General features: G+C 65.1%; 3 protein-coding genes across 7 annotated transcripts; 2 read left to right on the forward strand and 1 right to left on the reverse strand.

Moving 5' to 3' along the window:
- Window positions 1-921: 921 nt before the first annotated feature.
- Bcl6b (BCL6B transcription repressor) lies at window positions 922-6,561 on the forward strand. Of its 2 annotated transcripts, XM_021627515.2 has the most exons (9): window positions 948-1,222; window positions 1,622-1,811; window positions 1,927-2,148; window positions 2,246-2,584; window positions 2,841-2,965; window positions 3,508-3,672; window positions 4,091-4,221; window positions 4,304-4,441; window positions 4,713-6,561. In XM_021627515.2, the coding sequence occupies exons 2-9, from the start codon at window positions 1,633-1,635 to the stop codon at window positions 4,827-4,829; spliced, it is 1,416 nt and encodes a 471-aa protein (XP_021483190.1). In that variant the 5' UTR covers window positions 948-1,222; window positions 1,622-1,632; the 3' UTR covers window positions 4,830-6,561. The 2 variants fall into 2 exon arrangements, with proteins under 2 accessions (XP_021483191.1, XP_021483190.1); XM_021627516.2 differs by lacking the exon at window positions 4,304-4,441 and having other exon boundaries at window positions 922-1,222.
- Window positions 6,562-9,103: 2,542 nt separating this feature from the next.
- Window positions 9,104-12,282, forward strand: Slc16a13 (solute carrier family 16 member 13). The gene is made up of 4 exons (XM_021627497.2): window positions 9,104-9,542; window positions 9,649-9,792; window positions 10,540-11,277; window positions 11,815-12,282. Exons 1-4 carry the CDS (start codon window positions 9,344-9,346, stop codon window positions 12,018-12,020), a joined length of 1,287 nt encoding a protein of 428 aa, XP_021483172.1. The 5' UTR covers window positions 9,104-9,343; the 3' UTR covers window positions 12,021-12,282.
- An 849-nt stretch (window positions 12,283-13,131) lies between these two features.
- Window positions 13,132-15,758, reverse strand: Slc16a11 (solute carrier family 16 member 11). Of its 4 annotated transcripts, none has more exons than XM_021627520.2 (5): window positions 15,624-15,758; window positions 14,693-14,900; window positions 14,352-14,495; window positions 13,487-14,254; window positions 13,132-13,401 (listed from the first exon to the last, which is right to left on the reverse strand). In XM_021627520.2, the coding sequence occupies exons 2-5, from the start codon at window positions 14,892-14,894 to the stop codon at window positions 13,172-13,174; spliced, it is 1,344 nt and encodes a 447-aa protein (XP_021483195.1). In that variant the 5' UTR covers window positions 14,895-14,900; window positions 15,624-15,758; the 3' UTR covers window positions 13,132-13,171. The 4 variants fall into 4 exon arrangements, with proteins under 4 accessions (XP_021483195.1, XP_060219380.1, XP_060219382.1 ...); XM_060363397.1 differs by lacking the exon at window positions 15,624-15,758 and adding an exon at window positions 15,373-15,504; XM_060363399.1 differs by lacking the exon at window positions 15,624-15,758 and adding an exon at window positions 15,074-15,204.
- Between the last annotated feature and the right edge of the window lie 282 nt (window positions 15,759-16,040).

Genomic DNA, 16,040 nt, shown 5'->3' on the forward strand with positions numbered 1-16,040 from the left:
GCGCAGTCATTCTTGGTCGAATCTTAGGCTTTCGGCCTGGCTCAGCTCTGGCCACTCTTCTGCAAGCGCCCTTTGCCCTCCCACCCCAAGGCTCCCCAGACAGAATCCAAGTCTGGGGTCCCTGCCTACGTGCCTCTGCCCTTTCTCCTCCGCACTGTCCACTCCACCCAGCGTTCACAGGAATGTTCATCAAAAATTCACGTCTCCAGACAGACCTGTGGGGAGCAGTGTCTCTCTAATGAGGAAAAAGACAAACTCTGTGTTCCCCAGGCTCCAGACCCCACCTGGTCCCAAGCTCCCCTCAGTCCAAGGCCAATCTCGCAAGCGTTCTAGCCTGCGCTTCCCTAAGTCCTCCGTTCTCTGCCCCGGGAGACAGAGGTGCGGGATGAGCTACCGCGAAGAGGAGGCGGCGGGAGGTGGCAGGCTGGAGGCGGCTCCGGGAGCACGGGCGGGAGGAGAGCGCGGCGCGGCGCGGCTCGCCCGCCCCCTCGTGGACGGACGCGGCCACTGCCGGGCTCTGCCCACTTGCCGCGCTGGACCCGGCGTCCCGCCAGGCTGCGAGCGCGGCGACGGGCGGGCGCTCGACGCCCGGGGCCGGCGGACAGCGCGGGGCGTGGGGCGGGAGTCTGTGTCCCCGGGTCCCCGCAAGGGCCGCGCGTCACAGGCCGGACGCCGCGGGCTGCCGCGCGCGGCTCGGCCCCCACCCGGGGCTTTCCCCACCTCCTCGAGGGGAAGCAGCTGCGGGAGCCGTCCGGCCGCAGGACAATGGAAGGAAACGAACTAGAAATCACATCCGCCCTCTCCTGACCGCCCGGCCGGAGCCCCCGCCGCCCTGCGGTGCCGCCTCCTTCTCCCCTCTCCGACCCCGGGGCCGCGGCCGCCCCCGCCCCCCGCCCCGCTGCGCCGCGAAGGGGAGTTCTGCGGCGTCTCCTCTTCCCCCCAGCAGCCGCCCAGGCCCTCCGACGGGCCCCCGCAGCCCCAGCGCCTCCCCGCTCCTCACGGCCTCCCCCTCGGGCGCTCCTCCAGCGCATCCCTCCCGACGCGACCACCCGCCGCCCCGAGATCCCGCCCCGGCTCACCATCTGCAGGGCCGGAGAGGAAGGAAGGGCACGGACCCAGCTCACCCCGCCCCCGCCATCCCGGCGGATAAAGGAGCCGAGGCCCAGACGGGAGGGCGCCCCCGCCCCCGGAGGAGAGGAGCCGCAGCCCCTGCAGGACGGGGGTAAGAACCAGACCTCGAGGGAGCGCGTCTGCTGGGTCCCCACGGGGGCTCGGGGGTCGTCGGGGGCACTGAGCCGGGAGTCCCAGCCACTGTGCTGAAAGGCGATGGGGGCGGAGGGCGCACGGCAGGGGCCGCCCAGGAGGGCGCGGGCTGCAGAGCACCCGAGTTCCAGGGCAGGAACCTGAGGCCGGGCGCGCGGGCGGGGAGGACGGGACGGGAGGGCGAGGTGGCTAGACTCGAACCGACGCCCGGCGTGCGCCACGCTCGCCCTCCGGGCGTAGGGACGAACCCTAACTCGCTGCCACCCGGCGAAGGGGAGGAAGCGGCCGTTGAGGGCAAAGTGGACCGAGCGGGGCGGGGGGCGCCCGGACCCCCTAACCCTCTCGGGGACCGGCGCAGGCCTGGCCGCCATGGGCTCCACCGCGGCCCCGGAGGGAGCGCCGGGCTACGTCCGTGAGTTCACCCGCCACTCCTCCGACGTGCTGGGCAACCTCAACGAGCTGCGCCTGCGCGGGATCCTCACTGACGTCACGCTGCTGGTTGGCGGGCAACCCCTGAGGGCGCACAAGGCCGTCCTCATCGCCTGCAGGTTGGGGGGGTGGGGCTCGGGCCGGCGGGCCGGGGGCAGCCCCAGAGCCGGGGTCAGCGGGAGCCGGGCCTGGCGCCCTCCGGCCCCTCACGCCGCCCGCCTGTCCTCCCTCCAGCGGCTTCTTCTATTCGATTTTCCGGGGCCGAGCGGGCGTCGGGGTGGACGTGCTTTCTCTGCCCGGGGGGCCGGAAGCCGGGGGCTTTGCGCCCCTCCTGGACTTCATGTACACGTCCCGGCTGCGCCTCTCCCCGGCCACCGCGCCGGCCGTCCTGGCGGCCGCCACCTACTTGCAGATGGAGCACGTCGTCCAGGCGTGCCACCGCTTCATCCAGGCCAGGTGAAGGGGCCCGGGCGTGCGCTCCCCGGAGAAGCGGGGCGGGACAGGGGCAGAGCGGGGCCGAGGAGGCCGCGTTAATGTCATCGTGCTCTTCCAGCTGTGAACCCCTGGGCGTCTCCCTGCGGCCCCTGGAGGCCGAGCCCCCAGCGCCCCCCGCGGGCCCCCCAGCGGGCAGCCCCAGGCGCTCGGAAGGACACCCAGACCCGCCCACGGAGTCGCGAAGCTGCAGCCGAGGCCCCCCGAGCCCAGCCAGCCCAGACCCCAAGGCCTGCAACTGGAAGAAATACAAGTTTATTGTGCTGAATTCTCAGACCGCACAGGCGGGGAGCCGGGCTGGGGCGAGCTCTGGCCGGCCTTGCGCCCGGGCCGGGCTCCCGAGCGGCGACGAAGCCAGCAGCAGCAGCGAGGAGGGACCCGCGCCCGGGCTCCGCAGCAGGTTTGCACCTCCTGACTCCCAAGAGTGGCAGAGGCTGGCCTGCTGGGGGGGGGGGGCAGGGAGTGGGCCCGGGGCGCGTGCTGGGGACGGGTTTAGAGATACAGCCCGCTCAGAGCTGGCCAAAAGCCGGAGGGAGGGACGTGGCTGAGGAGCATTCGCTCACACTCGGAAGCCGGCGTGATGTCCGCACTCTCCAGGAAAGCATCAGCACACACGGAACCCCTAACCTTTTCTGTGGCTCCCGCCGTCTGCCTAGACTATCTCCGGCTGCTACCGCCGCGGGATTCAAACGTGGAGCTCCAGCGAACGACCCCTGCCCCTTCACGGCCCGCGCTCAGGAGGCTCCTCTCTCGACCTCTAAGCAGGCGTGCCCACCACCAGGTAAGATTCCGGCTGCTCTCCTGCAGCTCTTCCGGGTCCATCTGGACCCAGGGACCCCAGAAAAGGCTGCTTGATCCTTCCCAAACCTGACTCAGATTAGACCCTTCTGTGGAGATGTCCCCTCCGTCAGGATGTCCGAGAGTGGGCACCGACATGAGTGTTCTGAAGCTGTGTACTCCCGAGCGGCAGCACAGAGTGGGAACTCCAGCCTCGCCAACCAGGGCAGAGCCATCTGCCCAGTTAGGCAGGGCCCCTCCGGCAGGGTGTCAGGCCGAGTGAGGCAGGAACGGAGGGACACAAGCTCCACCCGCTCCGAGAACCCCCACATACTGCCGCCACCTCTGACAGTCGCAAGCCCGCTGCTCCGTCAGACTCAGCTCGCTGAGTGTAGGGCCGTGGGCAAGCCGAGTGGTCCGGATAGCCTCGGAGCGAATGAGGGGTTAAAGGGCGGCACTCCTGCTAGTGCTCCGCTGTGGCTTTGCTGGCCCCTGGGGTGGGAAGTCCGCGGTAAGAAGATGGTCTTCGCTCCCCGCCCTTCCCAGGAAGGGAGTTTTTCAGCTGCCAGGACTGCGAGGCTGTGGCGGGGTGCTCTTCGGGGCTGGACCCCTTAGCACCGGGGGACGAGAACAAGCCCTACAAATGCCAGCTGTGCCGATCTGCCTTCCGCTACAAAGGCAACCTGGCTAGCCACCGCACCGTGCACTCAGGTAGGGCGTGCGCACAGGCAGGGGGTGCACACAGGAGGAGCGCACAGGTAGGGGGCGCGCACAGGAGGACCGCACAGGCAGGGGGCGCGCACAGGCAGCACAGGCAGCAGGAGCGCACAGGCAGGGGGCGCGCACAGGCAGCACAGGCAGCAGGAGCGCACAGGCAGGGGGCGCGCACAGGCAGCATAGGCAGGAGGAGCGCGCACAGGCAGCAGGAGCGCACACCGGTAGGAGGAGCGCGCAGGTAGGAGGAGGCACAGGCAGCAGGAGAGCGCGCAGGTAGGAGGAGGCACAGGCAGCAGGAGCGCACACAGGAGGAGGAGCGCACAGGTAGGAGGAGCGCACAGACAGGGCGAGGGGGCCTGGGTCTTTGCGGCCGCCGCCCTCCACGGCTCTCTGGCTGTTCTCCCGCTGGCAGGAGAAAAGCCTTACCGCTGCGCCGTCTGCGGAGCGCGCTTCAACCGCCCGGCTAACCTCAAGACGCACAGCCGCATCCACTCCGGAGAGAAGCCGTACAAGTGTGAGACGTGCGGCTCGCGGTTCGTTCAGGTAGGGGGAGAGCCGGGAGGCCGCTGGGAGGAGGGGACAGGGCCTGCCCACCCCAGGCCCTCTCAAGGCCCCGCCCCCTCAGGTGGCACACCTCCGCGCGCATGTGCTCATCCACACGGGAGAGAAGCCCTACCCGTGCCCCACCTGCGGAACCCGCTTCCGCCATCTGCAGACCCTCAAAAGCCACGTTCGCATCCACACGGGGGAGAAGCCGTACCACGTGGGTACCCTGCGCACCCGGTCTGGGCGGGGCGGCTTCTACCCGGGGCGCTGGATTTCTGGGGAGCGGGCTGGGCCCGGGAGGGGGTGGGGACGGTGATGCGCGGCCCGGGCGCTGTTGTCCAGGACCCGACAGGCCAGGCCCAGAGGAATCAGAAGGGCGTGCGTGCCGGGAGGCTGCGTGTCAGCGCGCGCGGACAGTCCCCTCCCCGGCCCAGCGAAGCTGGTTGTGGAGAGTTGGGGCCCTGACATGGGGCCCATTCTTCCCACAGTGCGACCCCTGCGGCCTGCATTTTCGGCACAAGAGTCAGCTGCGGCTGCACCTGCGTCAGAAGCACGGGGCGGCCACCAACACCAAAGTACGATACCACCTCCTCGGGGGGCCGTAGCTGCGGCCCCGCCTGCGCCCCGCCTCGCTCCCCAGGGGCTGTGAGAGCGTGGGCTGAGGCGTGATGTGGGGTGCGCCAGGCCGCCCTGCCATCAGAAGCTTCATTACCGAAGTAACCAACTTCGTTCATTACTGAGGAGAGCAGGGGAGGCTGATCCCGGCTGGATCAGCCTCTGTTTTGCTGGTCAAAACCTCTTCCTCACAATCCAGACTGGGTAGCTAGGGACTGGGGGAAGACACGCGAGGGACCTGCTCCAAGGAACTGCGCCTCCCCCCCTCGAATGGTGTATGTGTAAATATAATTTATTAGGGTCTGTGGGTGGCACAGGGCCTTCGTTCTGTTTGCCTTTCCGACTTTTTTCTTCCACGAGTGTGATCAGAAGTGGCTGGACACGGGTGAGGGCATGCCTCTGCTGGCAGGGACCTAGCTAGCACTTGGCTCTTCCTTTGGCTTGAGCGTCTCCGCAGTGTTTTTGCTGTAACATTTCCCTTTTGAGTCGTCCTTTTCCCTGGTTGTTTGCTTGTTGCCCTGTCCCGAGGTTCTCGGGCTGGAAGCTTCAGTTTTCCTAGGCCAGGCCCCCGGAACACGTGGTTGGGTGAAGCATCCTCCCTGGTATTTTGGATGGTCCCACAGCAGGCTAGACCTGGAAGGAAACCTTCAGCTCTTTGAGGGTGATGGGAACCTTTTTGATGAACCCAAAATGTAGATAATAAATTCCTCCTGAAGGCTGGATTCCTATCCTCCGCGGAGGTGGGTGGTCTTTCTGATAAGGCCCAGCGTCTAAACTGTTCCACTGACCTAGTCCCCAGGATTTGACCCCATGCTGCCCCTCTATCAGAGAGAGCCTAAGGGTTTGAGCTGAACCCGCGGTCACCCTGCTTCCTGGCTGAGCTAGCACCCCACGGGGAGTGCTCTGCCATCTGTCCGTTCTCATCTGTCCGGCTTCAGAGAAGGCTAGTCAGTGACACCACCTCCCTCCACCGTGAGTCTGCAGAATCCCGGACCGCATGAGCGGCTGGGTTTAATGTTCCTTTGGGTTCATTATGCCCTTCTTCTCTGAATGTGTTGTTTTTGGACAGCTTCTGGCAAGTGTCCAGATTCCAAGAAGTTCATCTTTCATAGGTGCTTGGTAACTTTCTTACCTTAGGAAATCTGGGTCTAACTCAGATTTCCACCGTTCTCGCTCCCGGGACCAGTGAGCGTCCTAGGCTGCACAGAGGAAGGAAGCCAGGCCGAGCTCCATGCTGGGTTTGTTGTCGCTGGGGATTATTGTTGGAATTACATACTTCAAGGCTTTAAGAGACCGATTGGTGGGTTGGCCAAAGACCACTTCTCCACGAACAAGTTGCCAGATAGGTTGGTTGAGGGCTGCAGTTTGTGGCTAGATGGAGTCTGGAGTGTTGGGTGTCTGGGGCCTTGGCGTAGGGCAGAGCCCTGCTCCTGTCGCCCTGGGACTGAGGCTACAGGACTTGGAAGAACGGCAAGGAGACGTGAAGATGTACAGCAGCTGAGGTGGCCCTTTTGGCCAACGGCTGGGGCCTGGTGAGAAGCCGTTCTTCCCGCTTCACCCGTCAGTCTGTGTGTGTGTGTGGGGTGGAGACAGCGGAGCAGAGATTGAGAAGGTGTTGTGAGTTTTCATTAGCAGACTGGATACGCATGGGAAGTGCCGGGGGCTGAGATGTTGGAGGCTGTGGGATCAGATCCTTGGAATAAAAAAGCCCCTCTCTGTCCACCTGCTGCGTCCCACGTTTCTGTTTGTGGGGGGAGGAGGGACCTGGGGTCCTGGAAAGTCTGAGAAACTAATAATAACTTAGATTCCTCCTTAGTTCCACTGTCCCATCACACTAGTCCTTTCAGTGGTCCGGGCTCTCCCTCCCCTGCCCTGGCCTTCCGGCTCATTGTGTAGGAACCAGTGATTTCATGGGGTTTATCCGGAGCCACCTGCATCCTGCTGGCCTGAGGTCACTTCCCGAGGTGTGGAGGCTGCGGGGAGAAAGTGGGAAAGTACCCAGGCTCTGGAGACGCATCTGCGCCAGCCCGGGTTCTCGAGGCTCATGAGAGACCCACCCTGGCACAACCACCAGACGGGTGGGGCTTGGGACCCTGAGAACGAGGCTGGCTATGGCAGAAGGCGGTGTTCTAGCCTGAGGCCAGAAGTCACTGATCCCTGATCCTCTTACCTCCCATTGGACTTTCCTCAGCTGTGAGAGAGACGGATGTGCGCCCCGAAGTGTCCCCCACTGTGTGGCTGTGCTGTGCTTTTTCTTCAGTATAATGTTCTCCCTGATCATCTGCCTTTGTGGCTCCTTATGTTTGTGTTTTGCAATTCCATAACCTAGGTTATATATATATATATATATATATATGTATGTATGTATATTTAAAAAAACATCAAAATACAGAACCTAGGCAGAAGTTCCCATCACCTTCCATTGCAGCTACTCCCCTATGGAAAATAAGAGCAGCGATTAGCACGCTTGAATGCCAGGCCCTACACAGAGCATTTCAGCGCAGACTTACTAACTTAACCCACTGGCAGCCCAAAAAGGCAGGGGGTGTTCTGCCCAGTGTAGAGATGAGGAAGCCAGCTGAGAAGTTACACACCTTGACCATGGAATGAGTGAAGCCAAGACTGGGACATGATTCTAAAGATCTGAAGTCTGGCTCCGACTCCTGCGCCGTCTACTTTCTAAGCGTTGGCATCTTCGTCCTTAGGCGTGGGCTCACGGCACCCATAGCATCATGGTGTCCTAGTTCCCTGTAGACGACTGAGAACCTTTACTACGGTTTGGTGTGGTTTTGCCTGGTGCAAGGGGCTGAGCCCAGGGACTTCCGCATCAGGCCAAAGCGCCTTGGATTCAGTTTCCTAAATCTCAACGACTCATTTGTTACTGCACACGAGTGTGAGGCGTGTGTGCACACTCCATGGCATGTGTCCGTGTGGAGGCCATAGGTACAGCTCAGGCTGGCCTCAGACGTGACTGTCCCCAAGCGCTGGAGTAACACACATGCCAACGCAGCAAAGCAACGTGTATTTCCTCCAGGCAGGGCCACCAGATTGTCCTGGCTCACTCGGGTTCAGGCAAGCCCTGAGCTCAGCCCCCTCCGACCTCATTCTTTAAGCAGCTGGGTCTGTGGACAGGCCTTTGCAATCCAACTTGGCCTGTGTGTTTTTACGTGTGAGTGTTTTGCCTACATGTACTCACGTGACCCCCATAGGTGCAGCGCCCTCGGAGGCCAGAAGACGGTGTCGGAAGCCCAGGAACAGGGGCTACAGGCCACGTGTGGACCCGTGTGGGAGCAGGAACTGAACCCTGTTCCCGAGAGAACACCTGCTGGGCTATTGCGCCACAGCCTAAGAATGATTTCTAAAAGCCTGGCTTCTTAGCCCATCTCCCTGTGGTGGGCCTCTTTCCCCGCCGGTCTGAGTGTGAATCCTGAGTCCAAGGTTTCAAGGTCAGAGTCTTGGGGAGCCTGAGGTGGAGAAACGGAAAAGCCTAAGTCATGGCTGTCACGGGACGGGGCTTCCCAGGCCACGGTGAGACACGGATCGCTCCAGTGACCAGGTCACGGCTTGTCTCTTACGTTCGGCGAGAGATCAAAAAAATGGCTAGGAAATGGCTATTGCAGCACCGCTAAGGCTAGGGTAGGGGGTGGGAGCCGGGCCTCTGGGTGGCCTGGCCGCCGTCCTTCCTCTGCCCAGCTATTTCTGGTCTCGGCGACCCGCGCGCTTCCTGTTGGTGAGGGCAGGAACAAGTTTTCACTACAGAAACGAATGCCAGGACTCCAACGGGTCACCCGTCCTCGCCCCCCGCCCCCAGCAGTACTGGAGCGCGAACGCGGAGTGGCAAAGCACTGTACCCCTTCAACTGTTGGAAACACCGAGGCAGGGGCAGCTGACCTGGCCCCGCTGCCCACGAGCCTGGCCTGCCTCTGGGGCAGCTGGCATCCCACGCGGGGCGTCCAGTCTCCAGGCACCTCCGGCCGCTCTGTCGCTTGTTTGAGCCCCGCCTGGCAACCCTTGGTACCCACACGCCCTCCCCCTCCCCTAGCAAGACAGCGGCCGCCGGGCCGGCACCCGCGCGCCCGCCACCGGCGCTCAGACGCGAGCCTCGGCGCACGCGCACAAGCCTCGCGGTAGGTCCCCCGTCACGTGGGCGCCCTCGGCCGCGTGCCCCTCCCTGCGCATGCGCCCCCGTGTCCCGGCGGGTCCTGGGCGACGCGTCAGCCCCGCCCCGCCCCGCGGACCCGCCCCCTGCTCTGGACACCCGCGTCCCCATTGGCGAGCCGGGGCTGGGTGCTGGCGCTCGGGCAGGTGCCGAGGCGCGGAGGTAAGCGAGGCCCGCGCCGGGTGCCTCGGGGCCGCGGCCCGCCCGGCTTTGTTCTCGGGCCCCCCCGGGCCTGGACCCCCGGCGCGGGCTGAGCCGGGACCCTCGGGGGCGCTCGCGGGGCAGCGACCTCCCCGGCTTGGCGCCGAGCGGCCGCAGCGCGGCGGGAGGCCCGGCCGCTCCGGGATGGCGCGCGGGGCCGAGCCCCCCGACGGGGGCTGGGGCTGGATGGTGGTGCTCGCGGCGTTCCTCCAGTCGGCGCTGGTCTTCGGGGTGCTCCGCTCCTTCGGCGTCTTCTTCGTGGAGTTCGTGGCGGCGTTCGGGGAGCAGGCGGCCGGCGTGTCCTGGATCGCCTCCATCGGCATCGCCGTGCAGCAGTTCGGGAGTGAGTGCCGCGCCCGCGCCGTCGGGGCCGGAGAGGGGCTCGGCGGGGGTCGGGAGGAGGCGGGGGACGGCGCAGAGCGCGCGCAGAACCCGTCCCGCTTCCCCAGGCCCCGTAGGCAGTGCCCTGAGCACGAAGTGGGGGCCCAGGCCTGTGGTGATGACTGGGGGCGTCTTGGCCGCGCTCGGGCTGCTGCTCGCCTCGTTTGCCACCTCCTTGACCCACCTCTACCTGAGCATCGGGCTGCTGTCAGGTGAGACCCGGGGACAGCGCCAGGCCTGCATCTGAGCGCCTGGATGCTCCACCTCGGCCGGAAAGGCCCGGGGAGAACCTGTGCCCTGAAGGGAATTCTTAAGCTAAGTCAGAGATCATCCAGGAAACACAAGCCCCGACCCATCGCACCAGTGTGGAAGGGAGCCTCAGATCGAGCTGGGTGGCACTGAAATGGGTGGCACGGCCTACTGCAGGAAATAATGAAAAGCCTTTGACTCCAACCGCTGCCTGCACACCCGGGCCCAGGCAGCCTAACGCAGCCAGGAGCGGCAGAGATGGCGCTCTGCCTCCCAAGCTCTGTGTTAGTTACTTCAGTGGCACCAGCTCTTGTCCTCCCAGAAAGCGGAGCTTCCCAGCCTCCGGGTCACGACCCCTGTGGGGCGGAAACGACCCTTTCTCAGGGTATTGCAATCAGATTCTTGTGGTTCTCTCAGGGTATTGCAATCAGATTCTTGTGGTTCGTAACTGTAGCAAAATTACAGCCGTGGGTAGCAATGGAGATGCGTTATGGCTGGGACCCCAGCTGTAGGAGGGTCGAGAACCACAGCTGTGACATGCCTTAACCCACCTCGGTAAGCAGGGCGAGCAAGCAGAACACAGGGTCACACGGCGAGATTTAAGCCGGGGCGGGGGCCAGCAGGGGCTGGTTTACTGCTGGGCGCTGTCGGATGACTGGGAGCCCTGAGCGCCTCCAAAACGCCCCCCCCACCTTGTTTTCCGTTGACAGGCTCTGGCTGGGCCCTGACCTTCACTCCGACCCTCGCCTGCCTCTCCCGCTACTTCTCTCGGCGTCGATCTCTGGCCATGGGGCTGGCACTGACGGGCGTGGGCCTGTCTTCTTTTGCATTCGCGCCCCTCTTCCAGTGGCTGATCAACAGCTATGCCTGGAGGGGCGCCCTCCTGCTGGTGTCCGCCCTGTCCCTGCACCTGCTGGCCTGCGGGGCTCTCCTCCGCCCGCTCTCCCTGACGGAAGATACTGCTGTGGGCGGCCCCGGGGCCCAGCTCGCCTCCCTCCTCCGCCACGGCCCCTTCCTCCGCTACACTGCTGCCCTCACACTCATCAACACCGGCTACTTCGTCCCCTACGTCCACCTGGTGGCCCACCTGCAGGACCTGGGCTGGGCCCCCCTGCCCGCTGCCTTCCTGCTCTCAGTGGCCGCTGTTTCTGACCTCGTAGGCCGCGTGGCATCTGGTTGGCTGGGGGACGCTGTTCCGGGGCCCGTGGCTCGACTCCTGATGCTCTGGACCACCCTGACTGGGGTGTCGCTGGCCCTGTTCCCCGTGGCTCAGGCTCCCACCACCCTGGTGGTTCTGGCTGTGGCCTACGGCTTCACATCAGGGGCCCTGACCCCAGTGGCCTTTTCTGTGCTTCCTGAACTGGTGGGGACTGGACGGATTTACTGTGGCCTGGGGCTGGTGCAGATGATCGAGAGCATCGGGGGGCTACTGGGAGCCCCTCTATCAGGTAAGGGAAGTGGGGTTGCCAACAGGGAGGCCATGTTGCGAAACTGGGGGAAGGAACTTTTCTCAACAGTATAGATAATGGTGCCCTCTGGGGTGGGTTAGCAGCCTGAGCCAGTCAGAGTGGCCGAGAGGTGGTTAGCAGGGGGACAGAACTGGGGTCAGGGTGCAAAGACAAAGGGGAACTCGGTGAGACCGCAAGCCAGGTGTTCAGAAGACCTGGCTTGACCTAGTCAGTGTCTGGTTTTTCCCTTTGGCCCACTGGGGCCCCTGCCCAGGTGTCTGAAAGCTCTGGGTAAAGGTCCATGCGCAAGACGCCAGAAGCTCCTGATCTGTAACACTTTCCTCTCACCTATTAACCGAAGGCTGGGAACCGCGCACAGACACGCCTGACTGAATGCCGGTTCCTGCCGGTCTGGACACCCTTTCTGCAGGGAGGGTGGCGGCCGGAGCGACATTCTGAGGCTGCGCTGAGGGGGGTCTGAGCCGTCAGCCAGGTGCAGGGCACCCACACTTGCTTCTCCTTCTCTCTTGGACCCAGGCTACCTCCGGGATGTGACTGGCAGCTACACAGCTTCCTTCGTGGTAGCTGGGGCCTTCCTTCTCGCAGGGAGCAGCGTTCTGGTCACTCTGCCCCGTTTCTTCTCCTGCATCTCCGCGTCTACCTCCAGACCCCAGGACCTCGTAAGAGAGGCCCTGGGTACCAAAGTTCCCCTGCCCAAGGAGGAGGGCCTGGGAGAGGACTGAGTCAGGACCGGCTTGTCAGGCAAGCCCGAGCCTGACAGCGCCGGGTCTCCAGCCTCCTCAGGTGTCCCCAGCAGCACTGTGCCTTAGGAGCCTCCTCTGCCTCCCCCGGGGCAGGCCTAGACTCCTTCGATGTGTGTGCCAACCCTCGGTACTTTGTTGAGGATTCTCACGTCACCTCCTGTTCCGGAGGCTCCAGATCTCGCTCCACTGAGTTCTCAATCAAATGTGAAAATCTAAGGCCAAGAATCTTCTCATGTTTTTATATGTGATTTCTGGTGTCCTTGGATACAAAACAAATAATGAAACTGGACTAGAATTGTAACCTCAAGAAAAGCTGGGGTCCAGGTGCTTGGGACAGCTAACAGGGCCACGGGCTGAGTAAGGAGCTGTCCAAGAGCTCTGCTAACGCGGTCTGTGATGCTCACCTCCCTCTTCACCACTGCTGTGATACAGAGGAAAAGGGAGGAAAGGCGTGTGTGGACGGTGTCTGGGGCGCAGAAACGACCTGGTAGCTGACACCTAAGAGCCTTAACTTTTGAGCCTCCCCGGGGAGCCTTTGAACTTGAGACCTGGCCTCCTCCCAAGCGCTGGGAACGCAGGTGCGCACAACCGTGCCCGGATGGCTAACGAGGGCAGATCAAAAAGCAAGAAGTATGAGGCGGGGTTGCCGAGAAAGCTCGGCAGTTAGGAGCACTCCCGCTCGGTCAGAGTGCCTATACTCGGGCCACAGCCACCTACAGTGCAGACCCGGGTCCACACTCACACGCACGCACACACACGCTAAACAGAAATCCTGAGAGCGCAGCACTTAAGCTGCCCTTCCCCGTGGCCTGTCTGGCTCCTGACATCCACACCAGGCAGCTCAGAACAGGCCCAGAGATCTGGCCTTCACAAACACACAACTAAAGCTAGTTTAAAAACACGAGGTTTAGATACGCCCCTAACAAGTGGAAACATTAACAACTTCTCCCGCGGCTGAAGGCCAGGCAAACTGGCTGGACAGACACACACAGCGGGGCTCTGGGGTCCCGTTGCTTTCAGCTACATTCCTGAGATCTCGTCAGTAAAGATTTTCAGGGTCGTGGTTTGGCTCATGGAGCTTTCAGGAGAGTCAGGTAAAACCTCTTTATTAGGGACAAACAAGAAGATGGTCAGCACGTGGCCTCCCGGGCGGAACCAGCGCCGCCTGCGGGCAGCAGGGAGACTTGCGGCAGCGGGAGCAGCTCTCCTCTCTCGGGGGGAGGGGTGGGCGGAGGGGCGGCCGCGCGGCAGGAGGGGAGGGCCCGGGGCAGCCCCATGTAGACGAAGCTGCCGGAGAGGATGAAGGAGCTGCACACCAGAAAGGAGGCGCAGAAGTCTCCCGTCGAGTCCCGTAGGAAACCTGAGGAGAGGGCGGGGGGCTGAGGAGGCCGGCCCACCCCCGGCAGCGGCCTGCGCCCCGGAGCGAGCCCGGGCTGCGTCCTTACCTGACAGGGGCGGGCCCAGCAGGCCGCCGAGGCTCATGAGCATCATCACCAGACCCGTGGCCTGCACCACGCCGCCGATGCCCACCAGCCCCGGGAGCACCCCGAAAACCAGCGGGGCGTAACTCCCGGCGCTCAGGCCGTAGGCCCCCGCAGCGGCCAGCAGGGGGGCCCCCCAGGCCGCCTCCGTCTCCACCGCGGGCACCAGTCCCACCGCCAGTACCCCCAGGCCAGTCAGAGACCCGAACACAACCAGAAGTCTCGGGAGGGGCACCCAGCCCTGGTCCGCCAGCCACCCGCTGGCCAGCCGCGCGCTGGCATCGCCCACGGCGGCCACGGCCACCACCAGCGCCGCCCCGTAGCCCCCCATGCCCTGGTCCAGGGCGTGCGGACCCAAGTGGACGTAGGGGACGAAGTACCCGCCCCCAATCAAGGCGGTGCCCAGGGCAAAGACGGAGAAGGCCCGCCGCTTGAAGAGGCCCAGGCCGAGCGCGGCCAGGGGCGTGCGGGGCGGGGCCGGGGGGTCCCCGGACAGGGCCAAGGGTCGGAGCAGGGCGCCGCAGGGCGTGAGGTGCAGGGTGACGGCGCCCAGCAGGAGCAGGGCGCCGCGCCAGCCGAAGGCGTCCAGCAGGAGCTGCAGCGCGGGCGCCAGCAGCAGCGAGGATGCCCCGTTCCCGGTGAGCGCCAGCCCCACCGCCAGGACGCGGCGGCGGGAGAAGTAGCGAGACAGGGTGCCCAGGGCGGGCGCGAAGACCAGGGCCCAGCCGGAGCCTGGACGGGACGGGACGGGGTCCGGAATGGCTCCGCCGGCACGCGTCACCGCCCCCCCCCACTCGCCCCGGGAGCACAGGGCGCCCGTTCTCCTTACCAGCGAGGAACCCCAGGCCGAGGTACAGGTGCAGGAGGCTTCGGGCGAAAGCGGAGAGGACCAGGCCGAGCGAGGTCAGGACTCCCCCCGCCATCACCACCGGGCGCGCCCCCCAGCGCGCGCTCAGGGCGCTGCCCACTGGGCCTGGAAGGGGGCGGAGTCAACGGAGACACGCCCCGGGACCCCCGAGCCGTCTCCAGCGCTGGTCGGCAGCTCTTCGCCAGGCCGCTCCCGAGCCGGAGCCCCCCTCCGCCAGAGCTCGGCTCCACGGAAGCCCGGGCCCGCCGACCCCTGTTTCCACGGCCCTCCCGCGCCCGCCCCCCGCCGGGGGCCCCCCTCACTGGCTGCCTGCTGCACGGCCAAGGCCAGGGCGCTGACCCACGCAGTGTCCTGGGCGCTCCGTTCAAAGTGCTCCGCGAGGTCCGGGAGGGCCAGGCCCAGGGTGCGCAAGAGTCCGTAGGACAGCCCGTTCACGGCGAACGCCGCGGCCGCCACCACCCAGCCCCAGCCCCCGTCCGGGGGTCCGGCCGGCCTGGGGGTCATCGCCGCCTGCCGGGGTGGGAGACACCGTGAAGGGGGCCCCGCGCCTGCGCCTCCGCCGGGGAGCCGGCTCCCCGAGAGCAGCCCGGGCGGCTCGCCAGGGTGGGCGCGTGGAGGTCCTGCGAGCGCGCGGGCCCGGGGTCCCCGCCGGGGCTCCTCCTCCCCGAACCTCCCGCTCTTACCCGACCTCTGCCGGCGCCTGGGGCAGGGGACGGGCGAGGGGGCCCCGGGCAGCCTCTGCTGGCGGAGGCGCAGCCCGCTCCGACCCGGTAAACAGGTCTCCGCAGGGGCCCGGCCGCCTGGGACGCGGCTGGGTGCGCGCCGGGCGGGGGGGGCGCCCGACAGCCAATCCACCGAGCCCGGGCCGCGGCCTCGCGCCTGTCCCACGGGGATTGAATTATCCACACAGCCCCAGCCCCGGATCGGAACCGCGAGGAACGAGCGTGCCCGGGGGCCGCGCCCGGGACTCACGCCCACGCACCTGCCGCCGGCTGCCGCCCACGCAGGGGGCCCGCGCGGGTCTGCCGAGGCCCCGGTGACGAGGCCCGCGCGCCCGCCCTGCGAAGGAAGGGGACCTGTGCACTCAGGTCACCTCTGCAGCCTCCGCGTGAGGACGGCGGCCCCATTTTACAAATGGAGCAGCTGGTGTTTACAGACGCGGGGTGACCTGCCCCGACCGTTCAGCTCAAATAAGCGTAAAGAAGTGGAAACCTCTGAGGTGGGTTTTCCTACCGTGGGAACCCTGTCGCCGTGGAGGGAAACCGCCGGGAGACAGACAGCGCGGAATCTTGCGGAGCCACAGCGCCCAGGGGCTACACTAAGGGCGCCTGCGAGGGCGCTCCGCCAGCAGCATTGCCAAAGACTTAGGCTGGGCTTTCTGGTTTGTTTCTTGTTTCTGTTTTTAAAGCAAAGTAAGAGTGCAGAGAGATGGGCTCGGGTGCTTTCTGGAAGACTTTAACGACACCTTTGCAGTCGCCGCTGCTGGGCCTCAGCCGCTGCCTCGCTCGGTGTGCTCTCCGGTTTAATCGTTAAACAGGGCCACCGAAGCCTCGGCAGCTTGCAGGCTGGGGCGTGTGTCAGCCGCGGCCACGGGATGGCGGTGTTTCCTAGTATCTGCCTGGAAACGGAAGGAAAAACAGCTCAAAAGTT

The sequence above is a fragment of the Meriones unguiculatus genome, chromosome 11 (assembly GCF_030254825.1).
Source record: "Meriones unguiculatus strain TT.TT164.6M chromosome 11, Bangor_MerUng_6.1, whole genome shotgun sequence".
NCBI classification, from domain to species: Eukaryota; Metazoa; Chordata; class Mammalia; order Rodentia; family Muridae; genus Meriones; species Meriones unguiculatus.